General features: G+C 38.5%; 6 protein-coding genes across 8 annotated transcripts; 1 reads left to right on the top strand and 5 right to left on the bottom strand.

Annotated features, from left to right (window-relative positions):
* Positions 1-1,931: 1,931 nt before the first annotated feature.
* LOC112199539 lies at positions 1,932-4,765 on the top strand. The gene is made up of 7 exons (XM_024340543.1): positions 1,932-1,958; positions 2,037-2,102; positions 2,421-3,352; positions 3,452-3,542; positions 3,694-3,777; positions 4,151-4,420; positions 4,469-4,765. The coding sequence occupies exons 1-7, from the start codon at positions 1,932-1,934 to the stop codon at positions 4,763-4,765; spliced, it is 1,767 nt and encodes a 588-aa protein (XP_024196311.1).
* Positions 4,766-5,508: 743 nt separating this feature from the next.
* LOC121052901 lies at positions 5,509-9,630 on the bottom strand. The gene is made up of 2 exons (XM_040518902.1): positions 7,116-9,630; positions 5,509-6,880 (listed from the first exon to the last, which is right to left on the bottom strand). Exons 1-2 carry the CDS (start codon positions 7,450-7,452, stop codon positions 6,618-6,620), a joined length of 600 nt encoding a protein of 199 aa, XP_040374836.1. The 5' UTR covers positions 7,453-9,630; the 3' UTR covers positions 5,509-6,617.
* On the bottom strand, positions 5,819-6,454 carry LOC112199538. The gene has a single exon (XM_024340542.1). It carries the CDS (start codon positions 6,452-6,454, stop codon positions 5,819-5,821), a length of 636 nt encoding a protein of 211 aa, XP_024196310.1.
* A 212-nt stretch (positions 9,631-9,842) lies between the features above and the next one.
* LOC112200290 (proline--tRNA ligase, cytoplasmic) lies at positions 9,843-15,307 on the bottom strand. Its single transcript, XM_024341318.2, has 13 exons — positions 15,160-15,307; positions 14,874-14,957; positions 14,671-14,756; positions 14,489-14,581; positions 13,941-14,057; positions 13,372-13,559; positions 13,067-13,133; positions 12,482-12,604; positions 12,243-12,395; positions 11,423-11,707; positions 10,742-10,960; positions 10,253-10,346; positions 9,843-10,123 (listed from the first exon to the last, which is right to left on the bottom strand). The coding sequence occupies exons 2-13, from the start codon at positions 14,938-14,940 to the stop codon at positions 10,059-10,061; spliced, it is 1,557 nt and encodes a 518-aa protein (XP_024197086.1). The 5' UTR covers positions 14,941-14,957; positions 15,160-15,307; the 3' UTR covers positions 9,843-10,058.
* Positions 15,308-16,103: 796 nt separating this feature from the next.
* On the bottom strand, positions 16,104-17,904 carry LOC112200305 (diacylglycerol O-acyltransferase 3). The gene is made up of 2 exons (XM_024341329.2): positions 17,442-17,904; positions 16,104-17,081 (listed from the first exon to the last, which is right to left on the bottom strand). The coding sequence occupies exons 1-2, from the start codon at positions 17,790-17,792 to the stop codon at positions 16,356-16,358; spliced, it is 1,077 nt and encodes a 358-aa protein (XP_024197097.1). The 5' UTR covers positions 17,793-17,904; the 3' UTR covers positions 16,104-16,355.
* Positions 17,905-19,205: 1,301 nt separating this feature from the next.
* On the bottom strand, positions 19,206-26,775 carry LOC112198416 (protein CHUP1, chloroplastic). Of its 3 annotated transcripts, none has more exons than XM_040519135.1 (8): positions 26,592-26,775; positions 22,925-23,518; positions 22,217-22,633; positions 21,957-22,088; positions 21,286-21,467; positions 21,065-21,176; positions 20,657-20,800; positions 19,206-20,038 (listed from the first exon to the last, which is right to left on the bottom strand). In XM_040519135.1, exons 2-8 carry the CDS (start codon positions 23,486-23,488, stop codon positions 19,925-19,927), a joined length of 1,665 nt encoding a protein of 554 aa, XP_040375069.1. In that variant the 5' UTR covers positions 23,489-23,518; positions 26,592-26,775; the 3' UTR covers positions 19,206-19,924. The 3 variants fall into 3 exon arrangements, with proteins under 3 accessions (XP_040375069.1, XP_024195309.1, XP_024195308.1); XM_024339541.2 differs by lacking the exon at positions 26,592-26,775 and adding an exon at positions 23,781-23,931; XM_024339540.2 differs by lacking the exon at positions 26,592-26,775 and having other exon boundaries at positions 22,925-23,760.

Here is a 26,775-nt window from a genome sequence, read left to right as displayed (position 1 = left end):
AACTGTTAATTTAGATAAAATGAGGTGTGATTGAAAGTCTATTGTGGAGTCCTAACCATAAAAGTTGTAACATTAGTGCCCCCCAGTAGACTTGGTATTGGGGGCCAATGATCACTGCTTTATTCATTGACGGACTGAAAACTGCTATTCCAATGTAAATGTAGTGTTAAATTGCAGTAGTTGATACATGAATCAAATTGTGTGGTTTGTGTCAGTTTAGTGGGGAGCAGTAGACATATTATTGACCATCATAATGTGGGATTTTAGACATTAATTGTTGTTTTGAGTGTGAATAACTTCTATAAACTGTGAAACATAGGAAGCGGTGTAATGTTTGATGTAAATTGTGAGGTTTGTGTCAGTCTAGTGGGGGGCAGTAGACATATTATTGACCCTCATAATGGGGGTTTTTAGACATTAACTGTTGTTTTGAGTGTGAATACTTCTACAGTCTTTGAAACATATGAAGCGGTGTAATGTTTGATGGTCTATTGGGGGGCAGTAGACACATTAGTGCCACCCAATAATATCTTTCTTAGGAGTCAGTCATCATCTCTTGTTGATTATAAAATGATCATTTTGGTTTTCTTTGTGATAAAGTGCAATACACTGTGAATCCTTGAAACTGGTCCAAGTTTTGATGGTTTTGTGGGGGGCAGTAGACACATTACTACCCCCCAATAATGTCTTCATACGGAGTCAGAACCCTTCTCTTAACTATTTTAGAATGATCATTTTGGTTTTGTTTTTGGTGTAGAATGGGTAGACCAAAATTCACCTTGATGAGTGACTCAGAAGAAGATGACCGGAGTTCAGATAACTATATTGAGACAACGTTTAACCAACCCCTGCAAAAATTTTTTGACGAAATCAGAAAGAGGAAGCGACAACAGGCAGAACAGATTTCTGACAAAGAATCTGCTGAAGAAGAAGTCAATGAAGATTCAGGACGATCGACTGAAGATGAATCAGAATCAGAAGGTGAACAAACAACGAAGAGGTTTGTAATAAAAACAAGACAACAACCAAAAAGGAAACCAGTTCAAGAGGAAGAGGATTCAGAAGAAGAAAAAACAAAGAGGAAGAAAGCCAAGAAGCAAAAGAAAGGGGCAATGAAAAAAGAGCAGAAAAAAGAGACCCAGAAAGCAAAGATTGAGTGGAAGCAACAGAAGTGCACGCTCAGTGCATTCTGGAGAATGGTCAACACACACAAGGATAGAATACCAGACAAAACAAAAGAGATTTTGAGGGGTACCGACTTTGGTGAAATGATGGAACCGTTCTGGCAGGACAAGATAACCGAGATCCAACTCCACAAGCATAAAGCAGACCTGGAGATACTCATGAGGCAATTTGATCGCACAGACAACAAGTGGAAGTTTGGGGATGTTGTTATGGAAATAACGGAGGAGGATGTCACGGCTTTATTTCACCTTCCGGCTAAAGGAGAAGTGTTCAATGTGAACAGGAGGGTGGTAAGGGAAGAGATGGAAGACTCCCCAATATTTGGCAGCCCTTTAAAGAAGCAGGCTGTCCTCAGAACAAAGGTGGAATCGAAGCTGGTAACTAAGTTGACAAAGCCGGCAGAAGAGAAAGATGCCAGGAAGATAGCTGTGCTAATGATCACATATCTATTCAGCACATTCTTCTTCACCCGAGCCGGTGCTCAGATCACATGGGATATGGTTGCCGTATGTGAACGGATTGAGAACATAAACATGTACAACTGGCCAAGATTAATTCTGAACTTCTTGATGGAAGAGCTACAGAAGTATAGGAGGAACAGTCCATCTGTTTTGAATGGATGCCTTCTTCTCATCTATTACTGGTTCCTTGAGAAGACCAAGGCAAAGACCTGGATACCTGGAAAGCAGAATGAAACTCCACGATTCATCCGATGGTAGATAAAGGAAATATTTAGCCTGGAGCAGATGTACAAGAACGAGAACTTAGCCGTGGTAAGCAAATTACAAAAACATTACATCTATGTTCTTTTCAATGTTTACTACACAGTACTGACTTGTTAAATGTAACAGGATCTAATAAAAGCTGGACCATGGTCTGCGAAAATTAGACTGGAAGACCTCGAGCTGGGTGATGAGGTGACACACCAAGCTTTGACAACTGGGTGAGTGGCTCAACTGAGCTTGTCTCTGCCAGTAATTGGGGGGCAATAGATACATTATTGGGACCCAGTAATGTGTTGACCCAATAATGGGCCAGTAATAGATACCTTAATCAAAGCCTATGAAATGAATAACTGATGTTTGTTGGTTACATCTTTAAAACATTGACTTGTTTACATGGAGATATGAGCTTTTATGATAGTCTACTGGGGGGGTAATAATATTATTACTGGCCCCCAGTGAACACATTATTGGGGACCAATAACTTGATGGTTTTGATTCTATTTTTTGCAGGTACCCCAGGCAAGCCAAGCGGAAAAGGAACAAAATAAAAGGCTGACGGGGAATATCAAGGAACTAATCAGGGAGATGGAGGCAGCCATTGGTGAGACAAAGCCCACAAAAGAAATTAAGGCAAAGCTAGGAAGGCTTGCCAAAGCAAATGAGGAACTGAATGCGCAGAACAAAGATCTAAGGGGCAAGCTGAAGGTTGCCGATGAGAGGATTAAAGAGCTGAAAATTGAAAAGAGGGCAAAAAATAACCTCATCAGGGCGTTGTACATCCAGCTTGAAAAGGAGAAAGGAGAGGTCCCCCCACCACAAAGACAACTTGAAATAGTTCCTTTCAAGCGGAAAGTGGTCCCCCAAGATGAAGTTAAGGATGAAAATCCAAACTTTGGACCAAGCGTCGGAGAGGAAACGTGTTATGCAGCCAGTGTGGGAAAGTTGACGGACACGATGACGTCAGCGTTTCCTATTGCACAAGAAGTACCTAAACAACAATATGAAAGCCGTTTTCAACCGGGGCAACAAGAACATGGGAATGAAGAGGAAGATGAACAGCTCGATAACATCATAAGGATTATTGCTGAGAAAGAAGTGATGGCATTAGTTGGAAAGGAAAAACAGAAGGAAGGGACCCATGCCGAACAGGAACAACATAAGAAAACTCTGGAGATACATTCTATAGTGAAGAACGTGAAGACATACCGGAGGGCTGCCAAGAAGGCTAGAGAGGAGGAGTGGGAGTACGACACTCCGGAAGAAGCAAAAATGACGAAGCGAGCTGCACCTAAGAAAGCAGGAATCATGTCGCATGCCCAGAGAAAAATGCAACACAAGATTAAGGTTAAGGGAGTCAAATGCGATAAACAAACATGGAGGACACTGGACCCAGTAGTGGCAAGGCACTATCGAGACTTCTTCAACATTGCTGTGAAAGACACGTAAGTACACAGCCTGGTTTAAAATTGGTGTAACAATTCAATTTCCGTTTTTCATACTGATAAAATCTGCATTGGAAACAAATGTTTCTGTTTGAATAGGACCGAGTACTGGATCAACAATGATCTTCTACGCCGGATCACCAAGCACGACCTAAGAGTAATCATCCAAGAAGGGGACATCGAAACTAACGTAAGTCTTTCAATGAAAGGCTCCATTTAATGATTTATTGGGTCCCAGTATAATGATTACTGCCCCCCAGTAAAATCATCAATTCATGCAATTTTCCTTTCTCTTGTTCACTTATAATGTTCTGATGAAAAATCCACTTACCCAATTGCAGGTGATCAGCGTTTATATTGACTTGTTGAAATCTGATGCAGAAAAGCAAAATGCGCAAGTGGGATTCCTCACAGTAGACGCAGGGGTAAGTAGCCTAAACCAAATACATTGAGTTATGTGTTTATTGGAAAGCAACACTGTGTAAGGTTGCTGAATTATGGAGTACTCTTTGTGTTTACTGGGGGGGCAGTAATCATTCTACTGGAAGGCAGTAGAGCGATTATTGCCCAATTTTTGGTACCGAATATATATCATTTTGTGTTTTGAAGATGTTCTGTTTATTTCTTTCATATTGAATGAAAATCAAGTGTTCTATGTCGGTCTATTGGGGGCCAGTAGGCATATTATTGCCCCTAGTAATGTGTTTACTGCCCCCACTAAACAATCAAAACTTGCACCAGTTTCAAGGATAATTTCTAGTTTTAACTTGAGTTAACTTGGTTATGTTCTGTATACAGTACTATGCTATAAAGTATGAACAGACCAAAGAACAAGATGAGGACACTAGAACTTTTGAGTGTGGTGTCGAGACAATGATTTATGAACCCCTGTGGACAGTCTTCCGTTTCAAAAATGTGCTAGTACCAATGCACCACACCACAAGCATGCACTACACCTTGCTGGTAATTGACAATGAAAAAATGAGCTTCAGTCATATGAATTCATTAAGGCCACCAATAGATGAATTCACCAATGAGGAGAAGTACCACCTGAATGCAGCAAGAGTGGTATGTAGTAATTCCACAAATGCAGTCTTATGTTTTCAATACTGTTAGCATGCTTTTGTTGAACTAAAATTCTATATCTGCAAAAAACAAGTAAAGCACATAAAGAAATTCATACATGCTGTGAACTTGACTAAGATGAGAATGCCGGGAGAAAGCCAAGATCCAGATGTCACTCGAGAAAAATGCAAAGGCGAAGATGATAAGGAAAACCTGATTATTGTTGAAGAAGCAATGATCGAGGAGGAAAAACAAACCAGGAACTGGATCTTACAAAATAACGTTGTGGAGACAGACTATGAACTCTATGAAGACTTTGACTGCCCGCAACAGAACCCATCATCGTAAGTACATTAAAGCAAACTATTTGTCCTAATAGTTGTGTAACATTTGTCGTTGCTGCCTACATTCCTAAACATAAATTATTTTTACTTCTTTACAGTAGTAATTGCGGGCCCTTTATGCTCCATTACATGGAGAGCATTGTAAATGGCGTAGAACCAACCAAAGAAGGCGGGGACAACATGAGGAAAAGATTGCTTGAGAGGTTCATGCACCTACTATCAGGAAGAAAGTGAGGCATGAGATTAGATAAGCCATATTTAGACATGTAGTTTTCGTATCCGAAGAGTAGGGATTGTAAAGTTCTCGTACTAGCCTAATCTTCAAACTATGGTGAAATGAACTGCATTATTGAATGATATAATATACTGTTGCTGTCTTCAATTAGAAGCAGGCACTTTACACAAATGCTCCAAAGTAGACATGTTACTAACTCCCAATAATTTTTGTTGTTTAGGTCAGAATACTATTAGGCCCCACTAATATTTAAGAAGATGGCCAGAAGTATCTCAGTTGATATTTAAATTTGTTGGCAACAGATGAAAAGGGTTTCAAATTACTAGGTGTCCTTGAAAAGATGACATTTCTGGGGGGCAGGAATTTGTCTATTGGCCCCCAGAAACCAACTGTATGCACTCAAAACAGCTCAAACTTGTTCGAAAATTAACTTCAACTATATAAAAGCAACTGCAATAAACCCAAAAGTATAATTCTGTAATCTGAAAAGAATAATGATTATTTGAGCCTGAATATACAAGGAGTCCTTGAATTGAAAATTGAGCCTGAATATACAAGGAGTCCTTGAATTGATGACATTATTGGGGGGCACTAATATGTTTATTGCCCCCCAGAAACCACCTGTAAGCATTAAACCTGTTGGAAAATTGAACTTCAGCTATGTAAATGCAATTTTAATCATCCCAACAGTAAGAATCTGACATCTGAAAAGAAAAATGATTGTTTGAGCCTAAATATAAACAATTAATGGCCCCCAATAAACCAATTACTGCCCCCCAATAGACAAATTCAAAACCTAAAAACTCTTTACAGAAACATATACTACTGCTGAACGAGAGGTTCAGTGCAGCTCAACTTGTTATGAGTGTCCATTTTGCCACAACGACCACAACGAATCAGCTTCTTTTCAACCTCTCCAACCGACTTGAACCGCTTCACCCTAGGCCTCCCTGGAGGCCTCTTCGCAAGGGGAGGTAATATACATTTAGAAGCAGATTTCGAAGAAGACATATCAACATTGGTTATCGGACGGATAGGAAAACTGTAGCTGTTCTTGAACATATCAACATGAAAGTACTTATCAATATAATCATAGACATTTTCAGAATCAGCTTGTAATGCAGCAAGGCCGTGAGGACAAGGAAAACAATTGATCTGCCATTTAACACATGAACATGCATGATCGGAAATGTTGACTACATATGAAAAGTCAGATCGAACCTCATAAACTCCAGGGCTTGAATAATGGACACTGAAACGACGAGATTTCTTCATCTGCACCTTCAACCTTTCCTCCATTTTGGGAGTTAGTTCTGTGGTCCAACGTTCTGCCTCTTCCCTCCTTTTACCCGCCATCTCCATTTGTTTAATTCTTGTCTGGTCCAGCATACAATAGACTGGCATCAAACGCTCAATTGCAATCCAAGAGTTAAATGATTCAGCAATCCCATTAGCCATAATTCCATATCGGCAGCCTAGTATAAAATGCACGGCACCAATTTTCCACAGGCAATTCAGCAAGAAAAGGGTCAATAAAATCGGCACCACCAACTGCTCTAAGCAACCGCAAATTGAAACGGTATTCCTTCTGTGTAGAGGAATATGCAACCTTAAAAAACTTCTACTTGACATCTTCTATCAATTTTGAATTACCTTTACCCTTATATTTACCAGTAAGGTTCGCCACCAAGTGCTTGTAACAAAACAGATGAGGATTACCAGCAAATACCTTATCGAAAACACTCAACAATCCAACACCCCGATCACTAATAAATGTGATAACTCTTCCTTGAGGTTCAAGCAGACTCTTCAAATGCTTGAAAAAGAATGTCCAGTTTGCATCTGTCTCAGAATCACAAAAACATATGGCTAGAGGGTAGAAACCTGCATAAACCAGATCACAGGAAAATCAGTCTACTGGGGGCCAATAATGTTGTTATAGTCCTGAGAGAAAACTATCACAACGTCACACAACAATGTAAAAATGATATCTATCACAATGAAAGAAACTAAAACAAGAAATATTAAGCACACAGATGAAACTATAACAAAAGCCAATATTACTAGGGGCCAAAAATAAATTTATGGGGGGGGGGGGGGCAATAAACAATACAGTTACCTTGATTCCCATTCCTTCCAGTTGCAGACAGAATCTGCCCCTTGTAAATGCTTTTACCAAACGTTCCATCAACATACAACACAGGCAAACAGAATTGGAAGCCTTCTACACAACCTCCGTAAGCTACGAAAAGCCTCTGAAAATAATTTGTAGATGGTTCAACTTCCAACACAAAAGAAGAGCCGGGGTTACTCTGCAAAACAGCTTCCTTATACCAAGATAACTTGCTGAATGTGTCTACATCGGAACCATAAATTGCTTCCTTGGCTCGATGCTTTGCTTTCAAGGCAACCTTGTAGGAAATATCAAACCCATATGTTGATTTGAACTTGCTCATAATCTCCCTTGGCTTCAATGAAAGATTATAGCTAACATCAGCAGCAATGCAAAACTTGACAACCTTGGATCCCAAAAGCTAGTGCTTTTGAGTCCTAACTACACCCTTGCAAGTGTGAATATTATTCAACTCTGTTATATAAAGGCAACCATTGGCAGATGATGAAAAAGCACGAAGATGCCAATCACAACCTTCGGTTCCAACTTCCAACATTTGCACAGACTGCATGAATACGGTCCAAATCATTTCTCAGGAATACAAACTCGAAACCAACTGCAATTGCATACTTCCTGAGCTTCTCACGGAGCTCAGCAGCACCATGAAACTTATCCCCGACATGATGAATATAAGAACTCCACTCATCAGACAAATACGTCTTGTGAACTTCAGTCCTGAATGCACCACCCAAATAATCATCGTCATCAATAACTTCCGAACCACTATCCACCGAACAAGTTCTCCTACAACCTCCCCCAATCTTTAAAACTAAAATATCGACACACTCTAACATATGTATTCTAGCAGAGCAAAACAGCATCTGGAAATCACGATCGTTACGAAGAAAACAAACTTCACAACCTAGAATCGAATACTGAAGCTCAATAATATCACTTGGGAAAAACTGGAATGTACGGAAAATGTCTTCATACAACTCAGAGTAGCTCATGCATTGATTCAAAGGAATCATATAACCTTTGCCAGAGTAAAGGCACCTAGCAACCAGAGGATCAGCCATAGACCTGCGAAGAAAACACAGTCGAACGAATCTATTATTAAACCTAAAACACATATTACTGCCCCCCAATAAGCTGAGTAGTGCCCCCCCAATAATTTAATCAAAACTACCAAAACGAAATAGAAGCAGTACCAAATTACTTTTAAAATAATGAAAAGGATAACTAGACAACAATTACAGCTACTTAATAACACATAAAAACATTACTGCCCCCCAATACACACACTACTGGTCCCCAATAATATAGTCAAAACAGCAAAAACAATTTGGAAGATGCAATAAATTGCAATGCATTCAAATAAAACATTAGTAAGCAACAATTATAGACACTACAATATCATTGAACACACATTACTGACCCCCACTAGAAATATTACTGCCTTTCAAAAATTTAATCAGAACTACCACAACACTTCGGAAACAGCTCAAACACAAATCCAAGCATGAATTCACCAAAAGAAACACGAAATTAATACAGAAATTCAAAACTAACAAAATGCACTCAAAAACACCTGGAAGTTCAAATCAAAACTACAAAAACAATTCAAAACCAAAACAAACATAACACGAAGCTCTGATTCAGAAAAACCAGTTCAAAAATAAGACAACAATTCTTACAAAAAAATTCCTAAAATCAAACAGATTAAATCGAGCTAAAAGCCAAACAGATTAGATAGAGCTAAAGAAACAAAAGCAAACCGCAGTGGAGGAACACAAAGAGCATCTCGATCTCCATCCATGTGAAAATCGCAGCAGATTTTCTCTCTATAAATTGCAAATCTTCTTCCACCAGCTCTAAATACAAATCGCAAGAGCTTCACACACCGGAATCGCCAGAAAGCTTCACAAATCGGAACCAGGGAGCTTCTCTCTTCTGTGTATAGAAATCGCACAGCTCCTTTCTCTCTCTAAAATGATAGAGCTTCACTCTCAAAAACCATGGAGATTCTCTCTCTACAAATCCATCCAATCCTCTCTCTCTAAAATCGGAGAGCTTCGCTCCATAAATCACGTTTCTGTTACAATTTGAAAGCGTTTCAGTTATAGAGGGGCAAAAGAGTCAGGAAAATTGAATAAAACAGGCACATGTTGAAAAGGTTGGGTAATTGGGGTTTAAAAATGAAAACTGTTCATTAAGTAGGCAATCTCTTAGAGTGTTTGGATAAGTGAGGTTAAATGTCCCACTACATTGTCTGCTTCAATGATATTATATCCTTGTCAAATGATCATTTCCCCAATAAATTAAGCAAAAAATGATATTATATGTCACTGGCGCTTACCATTTGTCATTATAGAGTACTTTTGGTATCAGTCCTAGTTCAGATGGGATTATACCATTTTCCTCGGCACCAAAGTAAAATCCCGGTAAAATGAACAATGCAATACTATCAGCCACAAAGCAAAACATTATAACATGCCAAATTCCAATATTTTCATTTGATTTCCTAATAAACCGGGGAATTGACCATCTGAGGGTCAATGCAAACGACCACCTTACTGGAAGATGCCAGGGTATCCGGTAAGGAAAAAAGAACCGAGTGCTCATTTGACAAGGAATAGTTGCAACTCTGTCAGTAGTAAAGAGATGAGACTCGCTCAATCAAAGGAAGATTTCGTCACTGGTAGCACGGGACTAAAATCAACACCAGAACACTGAATATAGACTCAAAATCACATTACCAAAAGTACTTGGTACCTAGATAACCCATCACCAGAAACAAGACAACAAAATCTTAATGTCTACATGTCAAACATATTGCTTGTGTATTTGTATACAATCAACAGAAATTAACTACTGAAGTGAGTTTCAAAATTCATCCATATTTCAAAAGTCTGAAAACCAATAGACGGCATAATTGGAGAAGTGTATTTAGTAGCTCCTACCCCAGTAGGTCCACTTCTTTGCTGGCTTTCCAGAGGCAAAGCAAAGTGTGCCTGCACAAAATTTCAATTATTAATTTGTAAATACCACCAATGCACTAAATTGCAACATTCAAATATATCACTGAACAGAAATTACAATCATGATAATATATATGCTAGTATATGAACCTAAAACTGTACCTTCAGGGAGTTCGGGCTGGTCAAAGGGCGAGCATAGCGACTTTGCTGCTCCAATTTCACCCTTTGTTCGCGCTTTGACATCCTCTTCTACCGCCTAAGAAACAAGAGACAGAAATAGGCGATGATGAGTTGATGACAGCAGAATTAAAAGGTTTGTGGAAATGCAAAGCAAATAGGATATGTGAAATTACAGAGATTAATTACAAAATAGACAAACATCAGTGCATATACTCTGACCAGAGTTGTCAGCTCACTGCTGAAAGTAAACTAAAAGGTCGAGGCTCTAGAATTCGTTTAATAAACTGAAAGTGAATTACCCATTGGTCAAGGCTATGATGATACTCAGAGCATCTACTAGTCAAACCATTTAAAGTGAGAAATTGATATTGTATAAACACAAAATTGTACCATTCCAATAGATCATATTATTCTTTCAGAGGCATTGCTATACCAACTATGCTTGATCACAATATTTACAACAGTGATTACCTGTTCATCGCACCAAGGAGCCAGGATCAATTTCTTTTCACTCAAGGCTACCGAGAATTCATCCCATGTTTTGGCAACCTGGATAGAAGCATCTCGCTTTTGTTTTGCAACATCATAGAGATTTTGTTGAATTTTATCAAACATGTCTTTCACTTCCTTGACCAAGTCAACCACAGGAATGTCCACTTTCGCAGAATTGTCACGCCGAACACAGCGTACCTAAAGTAAATCAACAGTGATATCAATAGAAAACAAAGTAAAAACCCACAGTATTCAGCAATGGCATCTTAATTATTACAATTCTCCCGACTTATAATAGTTTTTCATGTATTCAGCTCTGAAGGGCTCAATCTCTGACGGTCTGTCCCCAAGTATCCTCGGCACTGATTTCAAGCAATACTAGGTGGGAACGGACTAGCTATTGCTATAGGATATAGATGCCATCTAATCATATTCTCTTTGGCAAGATCACATGGCATACTGGCATGTGGGAGGCTCAGGAAAAAAAAAACTTGAATTACATGATCAGGCCCAAAAAATAAACCAAGAAAACAGGTCCCAAGGCAGGTCTCTGGGCCTGATCACAGACTTACTAAACAGATCATAAAGAACACCAAAAATGTGCCAGTTGATGAAAAATGCAGTGTGAAAAGAAAAGAAAAGAAAAAAGAAGAAGCTCACTTGTTTCTTTTCCATATCCTTTGGTCCAATTTCAATTCTTAGGGGAACACCCTTTAATTCCCAGTGTGAATACTTCCACCCAGGCGAGTAGTTGTCCCTCAAATCAGCCTCAACACGAAATCCAGCTTCACTCAACTCCTCCACAGTTTTCAAGCAGGCATCAAATATGGCTTGTGTATCAGCGTCCTTGAAAGGCACTGGAATCACAATAGCCTGGATAGATGCTACCTTTGGTGGCAATACCAAGCCTTTGTCATCTCCGTGCACCATTACCATCACTCCAATCTGAATTTAAGGAGGAAAATTAAGAATAGATTGGAAACAGAAATAGTGATATAGTATAGTATGATGCATGACAAGCTGAAAAATAAGGTTTTGCTTTGTTCTCAACTATTACTAGGTACTTCCGCGAATCTAGCTTCAATTGCATAAAAGAGTGGTGCATAAAGAAATGCCAACAGAATTTCTTGTGAAAAGCATATCAAGTTATTATAAAGCATTCAAGGTAGTACGTGGATTGACAGTGTACAGATAACCAAACACCACACTGACAGTTAACTTTTTGAGCAAAAACATATTCTCTCTCTGGGGATAAAGATAAACCCTAACTTACAGGAAAAGAAGAGATGATTTACCAAAAACAGCAAAAAGATAAACCACCCTAAGATGCTGAACATATATTGACAAACCTACCTTTATTTTGGTCCATGATCCAAAAAATTACAGTTGGTCCATGCCAACAGTGACTAATATACGTGCAAAATTAGACTGGAATCTGAAACAAGATTTCAAACAAGAATATAAAAGCAAAGGAAGTTACCGTTCGAGTACTATAAGCCCAAGAGTTTTGCCAAATCATTGCTTTTTCTCCCTTTTCATTTTCAAAAGTGATGTCGAACATTTTAGCAAAATTTTGACCCAGACAATGTGAAGTGGCGCCTTGTACACCGCGGCCAGTATTTGGAACAAAAGCCTGCACACATGAAGTAATTTGAATCCCAATGAAGAAGCAAAAACAATATACTAAAAACCATTACAAATAAAGGGTATATTAAGTACCTCCACACTTGTGGTGTAAAGACCACCAGCAAATTTCTCATTCTCACTCTTCTTTCCCTTCACAACTGGAATTGCCAAGTATTCCTCATATATCCTTCTGTACAGTTCCAATATATCAAGGACCTATAACCAGGACGATAATCAGAAACCAACCTTCACAGATTTATTTTATACAAGGAAATCAAGAAAAACATAATAAGATTTCTGTATAAAGACCCACAAATAATAAACAGTTAATAGGTGAATGACTATATGCTCGCATGTAATCATTTCCTGTACAAATGTAACCTTAGGATGACATAACAAAATCCAATTAATTAAGTAAAATTGTTCGTGTATAAAACAGAGATTGTTTATTGGTTTTAGTAGCAGAATATTCCTAGAATCTGCAGTCGAGAGAATGATACAGGCAAAACTTATAGACCAGACTACTAAAAAAAGTGCTCCAGATATAAGTAAACTGCTAGCTTTATACAAGTTACAGTAAAATGGGCAAACAGAGCTGAAAATTGGACTCTTATAAATTTAAAGAACAGTTAGGAACGTGCTTATACAAATGGGGGTTGGAAACATTCATCTCCTTACCTCTTTATCTGCCTCTTCCTTTGTTGCAAAAGCTGTATGGCCTTCTTGCCAAAGAAACTCCCGACTCCTGAAATCACATGGAGAAAACAGTTTTGATGTAGACCAAATTTAGCATACTTGTCAAAAACTACGGTGTAAGAAGATGGGTTTGTGACCTAAGCCCTCACTAGAGATGCAATCAAACATCAAGAAGTAATTAAACAGGAGTCATAAAAGGTCATTTGACATTTTCATTGTCAATGGAATAAACAAGTAGGTGCAGACAGATGCATAAGCATAAAAAATGCATAAAGACCAGGAACTACCTGATAAATGGAGTGGGATTGCTAAACTCCCATCGAACTACATTGCACCACTGATTTAACTTCAATGGTAAGTCACGGTGTCCCCTAATCCACTTCGAGTAATAAGGATACATAACAGTCTCACTCGTTGGACGGATAGCAATAGGCACTTCCAATTCAGATTTTCCAGACTTTGTGACCCAAGCAACCTATTATAAAAATAAAGTCATGAAATATTATGAAAGAAATAACATACATAACAGTAAGCTAGTGCCTAGTGGAGACTGGTAAATATAGGGCAGGAAAACAACTCTATAAACTAGATCAGGGAGAGGTAAATAAAAGTAAAATGCAAAAATTAACCAACAACCAATTGCGTGTGTGTATTAGCAATTTAGCATGAATATGTGTGTATGCATGTACATATGTGAAATTAAATTAAGGTCTCAGTATCGCTGTCAAAGTCTATTATAACAAACAAGAGAAGAGGAAAGAGAATATGATGGAGAGTAGATTCCAAAGCATCACTCAAACCTTGTTGCTTAGATAGTTATATTGTTCTATCACATCAAAAGAGCATTATGTCTCACCTCTGGAGCAAAACCCTCTATATGATCCTTCTCTTTTTCCAGAACAGCAGGGGAGACGAACAAAGGAAAGTAGCAATTTTTAATCTTCATTTTCTTTATTTCTGCATCAAAAAATGCCTACACATCAACAGAACTGTGAGGTAAGCAGTTGTGCTGGAATTACATTACGATGGCAATTTGTCAAATGAATAGATAAATCAGCAAGCAAAAGCTATTAAAATACTCAATTAGAAGCTACTGGATAAAATTCATAACTTCAAAACTGGGGATGAACATATCACAAGTTCGGCACCAATACTAAATTATACAAGTGCAATGTGTGGTAGTCCAAAATCAGGTGGTTACATAAGGATGCCACTAAAAAGTAGCACTTGGTAAGACAGCTAGAAATAAAACTAGGGAAAAAGAGTCATCCGGCGACCCCCTCAACACTAGACAAACGCATATCACAATGCAGACACCAGATAGTTTTTTACTAGCTCTACAAGCGAAAGAAGAACGCAATTAACAGATGAAACTGCATCACTAAAGATCAAAAGTATACTTACTTGCATGGTCTCCCATATTGCCATTGTCCATGGCCTCAAAATATAACAACCAGATATGTCATAGTATTCAATCATCTCACCGAAAACAACAACCTGCACGGAACAAAACAACACCCAAAAATCTCACCTACACTTGTTCAAATAAATTGCCGAACACAACCTAGTTCAAAGAAACATCATACCTCCGAATACCAATCCCCGAAATTCTCATCCTTCTTCTTGGTCAAACCGAGGCCGGTTTCTTTCTTCACCTCCTTCTTCTTCCCACCTAATAATCAGTAACAAATTCCGAGCTAAGTTCACAAATTCCAAGCTAAGCTCACAGCAAAACGAAATCAAAGTAAAAACCCGAAAACCGAGAAACGGAAAAGCAAGGCAAACTCACCACCACCTCCGTGCTTGACTTTCACCTTGGCATTGGCATTAGGCTTCTTGTCACCGGTGTCAGCCATGTCCTGATTGTTCTAACCTAAAATTGGAGCATATCATACACACCACAATTAGGGCTCATTCAACAATTCTTAGCAGTTAAAATTCAGACCCAGAAGAACAAAAGCAAAGCAAGACTCAACATTCCAATAACGCCGGGTTGAAATCGGAAACCTTAAAAAAAAAAAACAAAAAATGCAGATTCCGATAATGGAAAATTTGTATGAATCAATTAATCTCACCGAGGGGAATCTAGTGGCTGCGTAGAGGGACGAAAAGAAAGAGAAGCTTAGAGAGAGAGAAGGAGAAGAGTAGAAGACCTGTGTTATACTATAGTAACCTAAAAAGCTTGGATAGGATGCCAATTTGTCCGAAACCTTTGGGCTTGTCGGGCCCAAATTCCACAGGCTTGCCCATCCCACAATTTTTTTTTTTTTCAAGCAAAGGTTCAAGATTTCACTTTTCAGTATCAATGGATTTCTTGGTATTTCAAAATTTCAGATATTAGTGAAAATTTTGATATCTTTCGGTCAATATTGGTACCCAAAAATTAATTTTGAAGATATTTAGATATCCTCAAGTATCAGTAATCACAAATTACGGAAATTTCGATAGTTTTGAAGAAGTTTAAATATTTAGTATTTTCATTTCTTGCCACAGAAGGGGCTCTAAGCTCGTAATGAACTTTTGCACCCTCAAAATTTAGGCAGCTAGTCAAGGATTGGATACTATTATTGCAAGAAAAACTAAAGATGAATTTTGGGCGTTGAGTTTATTGCAATCTTGATTATTTTGATACTACTTGAGCTAGAGTTGATGAACTTATCCTCAACTTTGGATCAAGATTGTCAATTATAAACTCATTCCAAGAACGTGGTGCAAAGTGATGGAAAAAATTCTCACTAAAAAATGAAGGCGGATCGTTGAAACTTAACATATGCATTGATTGCAACCAAATCAAACCAAACAAAGCCGCGTTGACTGATCATGCAGAGCAATGATATAAAGTATAAACAATTGATCATTTTCCTAGTGTTCATTTCACGTGAAATTAGCTGTAGTTTTGGTCTGTTTTTCTTCTTCAAATTCTTCTCCCTATTCCTTTGACTTGAAAGTTAGCTGCATGATCCAGATCGAAAAATATATAAGAAGAAATTTAGGTGCATGATCTGCAATACAAATAGAATATTGGGAAGAAGCACAATCCATTATAATTTAGAGGCCTGTCATATACAACCCAAATACAATGAAAACGTAGACTCTTAGAGGACTTGGGAATGTAAGGAATGGATGAGACTAGGTATATGAAAGATTGATCTAATCTATCTACATTTTCAGGATTAACAATATTTATGATCTATGCAAACTTGTATTTTATAAGACATACATAAGAAAAGAACCAATTCAATTTCATTGCAGGAAATTATAGAATTCTTCTCTAAGTTGCAGGGGCAAGCCCCAAATCCTTCTTGACTCCCCCCATTAAGTTGGCCACGATGAGGCTCACATCTTCCAGGCCCACTCCAATGTACAAAGGATTAGTGGGATTCCTTACAGAGTCCTCTGTTCCTTCTTCGGATTCAATCTCATCCAGAGAATTCAAAACCCTGACATTTGGACCATTTTTGCATTTTCCCATACACTTGCACCCAACAACACTTCCTTCGACACCCATCAACCTCTCGAATTCTTCCAACAAGGCTACACCTCCTGATGTCTTGCACTTTTTGCCCATGCATACTTCAATCTTCGTCACAACAGATGCTTCCATAACTGAGCTACTAGCCGCATTGTTAGGACCAATACTATCACTGCTGCCACAACTAGTACTAGTTCCAGTGCAGGATTCATCTTCTTGAAGTGTGGTTACCGAACTCGGCTGGGTCAATAATGCCACCCCTCCTTGGGTCGATGGCTGCAAACCCTCTAGTATCAGTTGCGCAGGGACCTCACCTCTCAGGCTGTTCATGTCAACCACCTCCCCACATTCACTCTCACTCGACTCAGATGAAGACGATGAAGATGAAGATGACGATTCACAGTCCTTCATGGTATTCATCCGCTCTGCTTTAAGCCTCGCCTTCTCTTCTTTCTTCTTTTTCTTCAACTCCTTCTCCGCAGCTCTTACCTGTTCCAATTTCTGTAGCAATGCTTCTGCACCTTCCTGCACACCGATCAAATTACACATTTAGCTCATGAAGTACAACATATCATCGCAACCAAAATCCAATTCCGAAAAACCAAAGCCCATCGAACACATCCTCCATTTTACAATCCTAATTCTTAGAGATACATACAAAAGGCTTAGGCTTTAACATGCACGTGATGAGTCCAAGTAAACAAATTCAGATTCAATCCAAAACTATCACTACAACGAATCCAAAAACTATCACTACAATACAATATGCAAAATTTCAAACAAAATAGCTGAGTTTTTGCCATGAACAAATCAAGCAAGTGAAATTACACAACCCAATTCATCTCATCAAACAAGAAGAAGAACAGAAATGAAGCAGAATCATACCGAAATCAGCTTCCCCTGAACTTGAGCAGCCAAACCCTCCTCGGAATCCAACCCAGTACTAATCTGAGAAGACGCAGACAGCTCCGACAATCCTTTAAGCAACTTCAATTTCTTCTTGATCTCCTTCTCCTTCTTATTACCACCGCATCTGGGACCCGAATAATAATACTCCACATGCCCCTTATCGCAAAACCCAGAACTCATAGCCCTTCGGGTCCTCAGACTCACTCCAAATTCATTACGACCCGGAAAGTGGACGTCGCCGGAAAACGATGAATTTGCAGACCGGGTATCGATTCCGGCGCCGGAAAAGCACGGAACTTGGCGGGAAACTAATCCAGAAACCTCCATAGATATGAACTTCGAAGCTGAAACTTGAAAGCCTTATCAAAAGTTTTGCAGCGTAGAAGAAGAAAGAGATTGACCTCGCGAATTTGAACGACCGGTGGTTTTGTGTGGGTAGCTTTCTAGTATTACAGGGGAAGAGAAGGGAGGACTGTCAACGTGGGAGTGTTTGATTGGTGGTTGATGACGTGGCGCCTGCTCGTGGTGAGAAGTTGGAGGCTTGTGACCGTTTTCAGTTAGCACGCGAATTGGGTAAAGGATCACCGTCGGTTGGATCCGACGGTGTAGATCTAGGCCAAGTGCTGTCACGTATGCCGCCAAGTAGACATAATAATTTTTCAAACTACATCTGAAGAGTATATCTTCCTGTTTCTTGTAAAATGACATTGTGAATAAAGAGAGATTCTTACATGAGGTATACCTGGCCATGTGACTGTAGGGCTGATCAATCAGTACACATGCATGAGGGTAAGGCTTCTTCGGACCGTAGCAACAAAGACAATCGATCGCACTTGGCGCAGAACCACCTAACGAGTTAAGCCTTCTTGACGAGTTTTGAGTATCGATTTTCAGTACTTGGATGATCTTTGCAGACTGTTGCAAGCGGTAGAATGCAAACTCTCGTCGACAGTCAGACACAGTTCCTCTTACTGCTCCTCTAAGGACACCTACTAAATCATGTTTTAGGTATTTCTCTTGATAAATAAAGAATAGTTTCAAAATTTTAGAAGGTGTATCCTACTTAATTAATTTCTAAGTTTTGATTGGATAACCATACTAGACACGTTACACGGCTGCTTTATGTAAGCAACGGAGAAGCACGGCTGCCTTCAGGCTTCAGTTCATCTATGTTCCAATGATGCGCTCATAGAATTTCTCATGCTACATATCGTTATGATATTTAGATATTAAATTTTTAACTTTTTAGCTTTGTTAGGTAATTTAAGCTGAAAAAAAAAAAAAAACTTAGTAATATAGACTTACAGAGTTTTTTTTTGTTTTTTTAATTTTTTTTTATCAATAAAATACCCAAACATATTAAAACACACCGTCCGACCCCTTACAAATCAAATTCTGTCACGAATCCGTTTAATAAAGAAAATTTGTATTGCTGAGCGCAAGATTTACAAAACTGGGGGATCTAAAGTTGCATACCACAGAAAAAAAGAGCCCCATAGTGTGACTAGTTGTTTCCAACTTATGTCCTATATATATGGATAATTCATCTGAAAATCATTTTGAGGTCCACAATTCTGGCCGATCGATCTTTCTCAACAGGGACAAATTCCACACTCATTTGCTGCTTTCTAGACTGAAGCTGTTGCATGCGTTCCTCCACTGTGTCCTTTACAGAGTTTGTTTGATTCTATTATGCAAGAAAAGAAAGACCTAAACCATTCACATTGTAATGCCAATTAGTTACCCATCGAACACACCGTCATAATGTCATTAATATGATATAAAGATAAACACTCGGCCATAGCTAATTAGAATAGTTAACCCTTCAACTAGTACATGATGGACTGAGAATTCTGAGCAATGAAATCTTTCTGTGGCCTAGATCAGGCTATAAACTCGGGCCAGCTACAATGACAGCGGAGGACAGGTTTCAATCTCGTGCAGCTCAGCAGAAGCAGCAGCAGTGTCAATGCTGAAAGAAAGTTGGGCAGCAGCCAACACCAACAGATCGACATTCTTGCCAAGAATGGTTCAAGCTTTTGTAACGTGCGGCTGAAGTTAATTAAAGTCCATTTACATGAAAGCTACGTATGAACCAAGGTAGTTGAGCCGGGATTTTATTCAATGCGCCGTTGAACTAGTTGAGCTAGCACAATCAGTGTACAGTCTTATTACAGAAGAAAATTAAATACAGTGCGAACATCGGTTTACTCTTGAGTATAATTAGTTGACAGCAGCTGTTAGTTGACAGCAGAAGCTTTGATTGGTGGCATGGTGAAGGAGCCACTTAATTTGTTCGCAAAACTATATGAGATTCTGCGAGCTTTGCATCCAGTTGGGAGCTGAGGCTTTTGCAAACGTGAGAAATGCACTGAAAGTATAGGAATATTAGATGGATGCAGTTAATTTTCTTTAGGTGCCTATAACTGGCAGCAAGAAGTCTCTGATTGTAGCTTTTGTTAGGATGATGCTATGCCTGCCAATAGCTCTTGCGAACCTCCTAAATGTCTTGGTACTCGTTGTCTTATCTCTTCGAAAGCGCATAATGTTTCAGAGTCGAGACCTCCAGCAAACTGCACTCAATATACACCAGGAAAAACCAAAAGGGATATTAAGAACATGTAATTAAGTAAGTCAAGATCAAGATCACATAGTGACTCATTTCAAAGTCCACTTCTAAGAGTTGTCGCCTGTTAAATGATATTTTTTAGCCTTAACAAGTTGGGCTTATCATATGAGCAGCTCTTGCTTGTTGTGAACAGGAAAAGGTAAATAGGAACCCCAAGAATCGATAATATTCAGAGGTAGCAACTTTTTGTTACTCCCATAAAAAAAATTTTAATTATTGTGTGAGCACCATGCCATTTTGTCTAAGCCACCCAAAAAAATGCCACAGGTGAGAAAACACCGTCTCTAAATTCCTTTATATGATGTCATAATTGAGATCTTTGCACAGAAAACACAGTAAGTTCTGCTTTCCCTGGTCATACAGAGGCATAGTTTAGCTTCTCATTAAAAAAGGGATAGCGAGATTCATTTTAGGAGGGATAAAGAAGCATTGACATTAGGACACTGATTTTATTCGTCAAGTTGAAACAGGACGACAGTCCATATTCACTGCTCGTTGTTAGGTGTTCAGCGTGTCAGTCTGAACCATACTATAGCAGAAATACTAGTGGCTCAAGGATTACCTGGTGTGCCCTGTATGCAAAATTCACGCCTTGAACCAGAAGAGATTCTTGACTTGATTCTCTATCTGAATATCGAATGGATTCAAGCTCCAATGTAACTCTCTTCATGTAAATTTTAGCCAAATTCATGGAAGCCAGCTTTATCTGCACATTTTGGTAATAACTTCAATTCAATTCGATCACAATGTAATATAAGCATATTCAGTGATGTACAAAATAAAAATGTGCACAAGGGTTTAAAATCTTTCCGGCATCAGCTGAAAGGTGACGAGATAAAACAGAGTTAAGTCACTAAGAAATGCAGAGATATGCTAATCTACCCATAAAAGTAGAGCTACTATGAAAGGTCTGTGTCATTGTGAAATATCATTTTCCACTCCAATCATATAATGCACAAAAGGATCATACCTTACTCACAATCCCTGAATCAAGCATCCAGTCAGTTGGAATTTTGCATTCCTGATAAGAACGCATAACTGAATTTCTCAACTTGACTAACCTTTGAATGCTTTGCTCCGACCTTAACAATGACATGAGAGAGAGAAAGAGAGAAAAGTTAACATTCTCAGCCTCGAAGTGGTCTAGCTTCAAACTTCACAACTACAGAAGATACATTAAATAGTTCTTACTTGTCTAATAAGCCAGCCATCTTCTTCAAGGCAGCTGCACATTGAATGGTGGTGTCATCCTTATACGAAGAAATTTCACTTTCCAACTGTTTAAGGTCACGATATTCTATTGCAGCTTCTCGCATGGCATCAGCTTTCCTCTCTGGCCACTTAAAGTGCTTTAATACAGCACGTTCATCAGCCTGTAGAAAACATGAGAACTAAAGGTTATCCAACCATCTCATGTATGTGAATCTTTGGACAATAATCTGCCCAATCAATAAAGTAGTTGGACCATGTACATAGTTTCGAAGGTTTTCAAACTCTAGGTGACTAACAGATGATTACCTCATAAATGGCTGACTGCAAGATAAGCATGTACATAGTTTTGAGGGTTTCCAAACTCTAGGTGACTAACAGATGATTACCACATAAATGGCTGACTGCAAGATAAGCTGACTTAGGGTGAGAGACTACCAATCTACCATCTGAGAAAGGCAAAAAGATTACCGCTATATACAATACCAGTTTGTTATACTTCTATGTTTGGCTAGCAATTCTCTCAATAGTATATCCTATAGTTGACATTAGCTCTAGAAAATCTTGCCTTCTACATATGGAATGGTAAAGAATATATGACTCTTGATTGATTTGGTACAATCGAATATAGTAGTACAAGCATTAGAAATTACCAACGATGCAAGTTCTCCATCGAGCCAGTGCACAAATTTTAGAACATCCTCAATATCTGTATAGGCAGCAGCCAGAACCCTCTGGATAAGGCCATTGATGAACTCTCCTTTTGATTCAACATCTGCTTTTATCTGAAAAAAAAAAAGTAATAATATATATATATATATATATATATATATATAAATGCATTTGATAATTATTCAAACCAATCAGCAAAAATAAATTAAGCAAATTAGATATCAAAATCTTAAACTCTTACAGCTATCAGATGTGCTGATCGATTTTGAATTTCGCCAACTATGCTATTATGTGCACTAATAGCCCCTGGTTTATGATGGTTTCTAGATTCTGGAGAGTCCCTCTTCACCTCTTGCTTCCTCAAGGAGTGATAAAACTGTACAAGCTCTGAAGCCTTCTGAGTGATTGACACCCTCGCCGAGAGCTGAGGTGGAGGTGGTGGTGGTGGCCGGAGTGATGGTGGTGGAGGTGGTGGAGGCGGTGAAAAGGTGGCTGCAACTCTAGGAATTACCGGTGGTGGTGGCGGTGGAGGTGATGCTACTTTAATAGGACTTGATTCATTCACTGGCTCTTTCTTTACTACTGAGCTTTCTAATTTGTTGGCAATGAGTTTCTGAAGGTCTTTGAATTTAGGACTCTGGTAGCCATTTGACTCCCTCTACATACAGCCAAAAGAAAATGAAGCATAATTAAAGAGACCAGAGCAACCAAATTGAATTTTATGCCACAATAAAAAAAATAAGAACATGAAGAACAAACACACCAAACTCATTAAAATTAAAATTGATATAATAATAAAACTGCATTTTAGAACAACCCAATTGAATTTTCAGTCACAATCAAATACTAAGAACATGAACCAAAAAAAAAAAACCAAGAACATGAAGAACAAAGGTGGTGCCTTTTTCATGCAAAACAATTAAAGACCCATCAAAGCTCAATTCTTTACCTGTTGAGGAGTGGTTAAAGCTGCAATCTTTGCTTCAGCAGCAGCAAGATTCTCACTAAGCTTTTTATTCTGTGACTGCAGCTCCAGGTTCATCCCCTGTTCCTTACCCAACTCTGCCTTCAATCCCAAAACCTCAGCCTCCAAATTCATGATCAAACTCTCACTCACTTCAATTTTTTCCTGCAAGTCCTTCACTTTCTGATGTGGGTCATCCTCATTTCTCTTACAATTGGCCTCCACAACAGGCCTCTGCCTTCTGGGCTTAGCAAATTGCTCCACAACTTGGGGCTTTCTACTACTACCCACAACTCTAAACTCCTCAAGTTCCTTACTTTTCTGAGATCCCAACACCAGTTCTCCAGATTTAGGCTTGTTTTGCAGAACAGCCCTCCTAATACTCCTGGAATCACTGCTATTACTCACAACTGGAGTCACTGATTTTGCTCTGGAGGGTCTTTGAGTTGGAGTTTGAGACTCCTTTGCTTTAGAGGAAGCTCTGAGCTGAGACATGTTAGTGGAATTCTTGCTCTGAATCTTTGTTGAAACTCCTTGCCTTGTGCTCATGGCTTGAAGATGGTGTCTTTTTCAATGAACCTGCAACAAAGATTTAATTAGGAGAGCTTCTGTCAAATTCTGTCGAAGCCGTCAAGCTACGTATTTATGGGGTCTGCAGTTGACATAAAGCTTTCATCTTTTTCATCAATGGCCCTCAAAAAGCCACAACAGACTAAACCCACATATCAAATGAAGCAAAAGAACCACTCAAATTTTTTGGCTCCCTCTCAATCTCAAATTCTCAAGCAAATTTGTGAAGCTAGCAAAAACCCAAATAGGGACTATACCAAAACATTCCTACCCTTTTGAGATTCTGAGGAGAACAACTAGAATATACCGATGTGATTGTGTTTCTCTGTGGACTTGTGAGCCTTTTCTTTTTATATAATCAAATAAACCAGTCCTTGTTACACAACTTTTGGCCTATTTTAAGTATTTTTCCTGCATTTAAGTGGTGAAAACAAGGGCCATTTGTATTAGGTGCTCTACTTATAAATGGTGATGTGCCAATGATGCTCAGGTTGTCTGTACCACAGAGAAAACTAAATGTCCGTGACACATGCGACAAGAGCACATTTTGGGTACTTATGAATGCTGATACTGATTGAAAATTGACGACCAATTACTGCAGGAATGAAACACTTTCTAAATTTGAGTACAAAGGTCTTCAAAATTATAGCAAATGGTGATATTTCTTAATGCGTAAAGACCAATCATAAATGGAAACGTTTTGAATATTCATTCCAAGTTTGTCTTCTAAGCACAAACTGCTCCCCTCTAAAAATGGTTGGTTGGTTGCAAGGTCACAAACTCACAATAATGTCCCATTATGGTAGTCTAAAACTCTCAATTAAATCTCAATGATGGACAAATTAAATTCCTCTGGTTTAATTATGATGGGATTGGTGCTTATCCATGTCATTCTTCTGAAAACAACGTTCTTTTATCTTTATTTTTTACTTAAGGTAAAGTGCTTTGCTTTGAAATAGTATATAGTTAAGTTTTATGGGTTTGTTGAAGGAGAGCATTTGATATTGGTATGCTTTTTGTGCTTTCCACCGTACATAGCTTTTCCATATCAGCCTGAAAGGGCTAATAGATCACACAAAAGCAAACCAGTCTTGGCTTTATAGGGTCAGATTGCCCTTTTGATGTAAAGGAAGGAATATAGCAGAAACTCAGAAAGTATACCTTGATGGGATGGTATTCCATATTAATTTTGTTCCCACAATTAAGGGAAATTGTCAATATTACTTATCGACCAAAAAATTTTTACAAAATAAATTGTTAGTTACTGCATGCATTTAATTATAACTTTATAAAATTCATGTAACTTTACACCCTCTTAATTTTAAAAATGTCGGACTTATGGTATATGATAATAAATCACCCCATAACAGTATGGGTTGACCTAGTAATGAATATTCCAAACACAAATAAGTTAAATATTCTTGATTATTGTCAAAGCAACAAACATATATATTATAGATATCCAAACAACACGTCCATAATCACCAAATCCACCATAGGCTATATGAATCAAGATATGTGACATGAACCATGGACCTATGGATTGGAGAAAAAAAAAATCGCAGTGCATAAAAAGACACAAAAAAGCGAAAGTAGTTGTGTGAGGGAGTTAAAAGCCATCATGATTATAGACCCTTACTTAACCCTCAAATCATCAAATGAAAAATGAAAATCAAAGCACTAACTAATGCTCTTTCTCTTGTGCCAGCTTTTTCACCATATAATATTATAATTGCCATTAACTAAATAAATCATAAACAAACAACTCAAAATTAAACAATAATGGTCAAGAAATTCAACCCTTTATAAGCGCTTGTATACAACTTACGGATCTGAACCCCCTTGATACCATGATCAATGTATTAAGTCAAAACTATGTGACAAGATAGAGACTACAGAGTCACCAGGACTTGATAAGAACTTTATGCAAAATCTATTTTTCCCAACATATGCATGGGTGAAGGAAAACTTGTATAACTAGGCCGGCAAGTTTTTCAGTAACTAGCTAACTTGATTGGTCTGAATGTCTGATTCCTCTGAATCACTGAAACTGATGTAGGCAGTGAGGCAGGTATACATGTATAAGTTAACCAGCAGTACTGGCTTCCGAGCACTGAATTTTAGGGGGACTCGAAGTTGATTTATCGGTGCATGCACCAAAACATGCCCGGCCAGTTAAGAGTTGGGACATATATACATAAAACCACCCGTGAAATTTGAACCACCTCATCGATCTCCATCTATATATGCTTAAATAGTTACAACAGTGCACGTGACTATACATTGAGAAACTGTGATCGATCTGTGACTCCATCGGCATATTTATGCATATGCTCTAATTAGCAGACCGGACCATGCATGCATGTATTAGTAGCAAGACCAAGGACCAAGGAGGAGGACCACCTTAACATGCATGGGACTTGGTTTGGTCAGCTGGGTTTCAATTTTCAGTTGGATATAGAAGTGCTATTCAAAAATTTCAGCTTGTCATTCATAGGTAAATTGAAAACGCGTTTTGGTTTCATTACCCGTAATACGGATGGTAATTCTTTAGTTGCAATACATGCAGGGTGTTGGGTTCTACAGGTACATTAACTGCGGAAGCTACTGCATTAAGAGAAGACCTTCATACAACTTATCTTCAAGGATTCAATCAAATTATAGTGGAAGGTGACTTTAAGTTACTCATAAACTGCATAAATGGAAGGGCTATGATTCCTTGGACTCTAAATATATTAATCCAAGATATTAAAGATTTAACGGAGAAATTTCAAGATATTATTTTTAGACATATATATCGAGAAGCTAATTTTGTAGCTGATCATCTAGCTTCGTTAGCATATAACCTTAATCATCCCAGAATCTGGTTTTTCTCCTTACCCCGTACCCCTTTCGGTGTACCCAGCATTCCAGTTGGATCAGCTGGGAGGAGGCCGGGTGTCTGTCGTGGTTTTTCTTTTTCGTTGTTATTTTATTTTATCATCAACCAAAAAAAAAAAAAAAAACTCGTTTTGGTTAAATGACCGGTATTCCTGCAGTGCATCAATCAAAATATATAAGTGGTAAGTGGTTAATGGCGTACCTGAAGGGCGCCGAAGCTAGATCGACATATATACATGACTCCATCTATCAGCTGCCATGCATATATATCATCAAGCTTTCATCATGCAGATATATGCGCACTAGAAATCGATCAACGAACAATCGATATATTAGCGAATATTCGATCAAAAATAAGACGAAGATTGAGCAGCTGGCAATGGATG

The sequence above is a fragment of the Rosa chinensis genome, chromosome 4 (assembly GCF_002994745.2).
Source record: "Rosa chinensis cultivar Old Blush chromosome 4, RchiOBHm-V2, whole genome shotgun sequence".
In the NCBI taxonomy this organism is placed as follows: domain Eukaryota; kingdom Viridiplantae; phylum Streptophyta; class Magnoliopsida; order Rosales; family Rosaceae; genus Rosa; species Rosa chinensis.
This window is presented reverse-complemented; position numbering and strand designations above follow the sequence as displayed.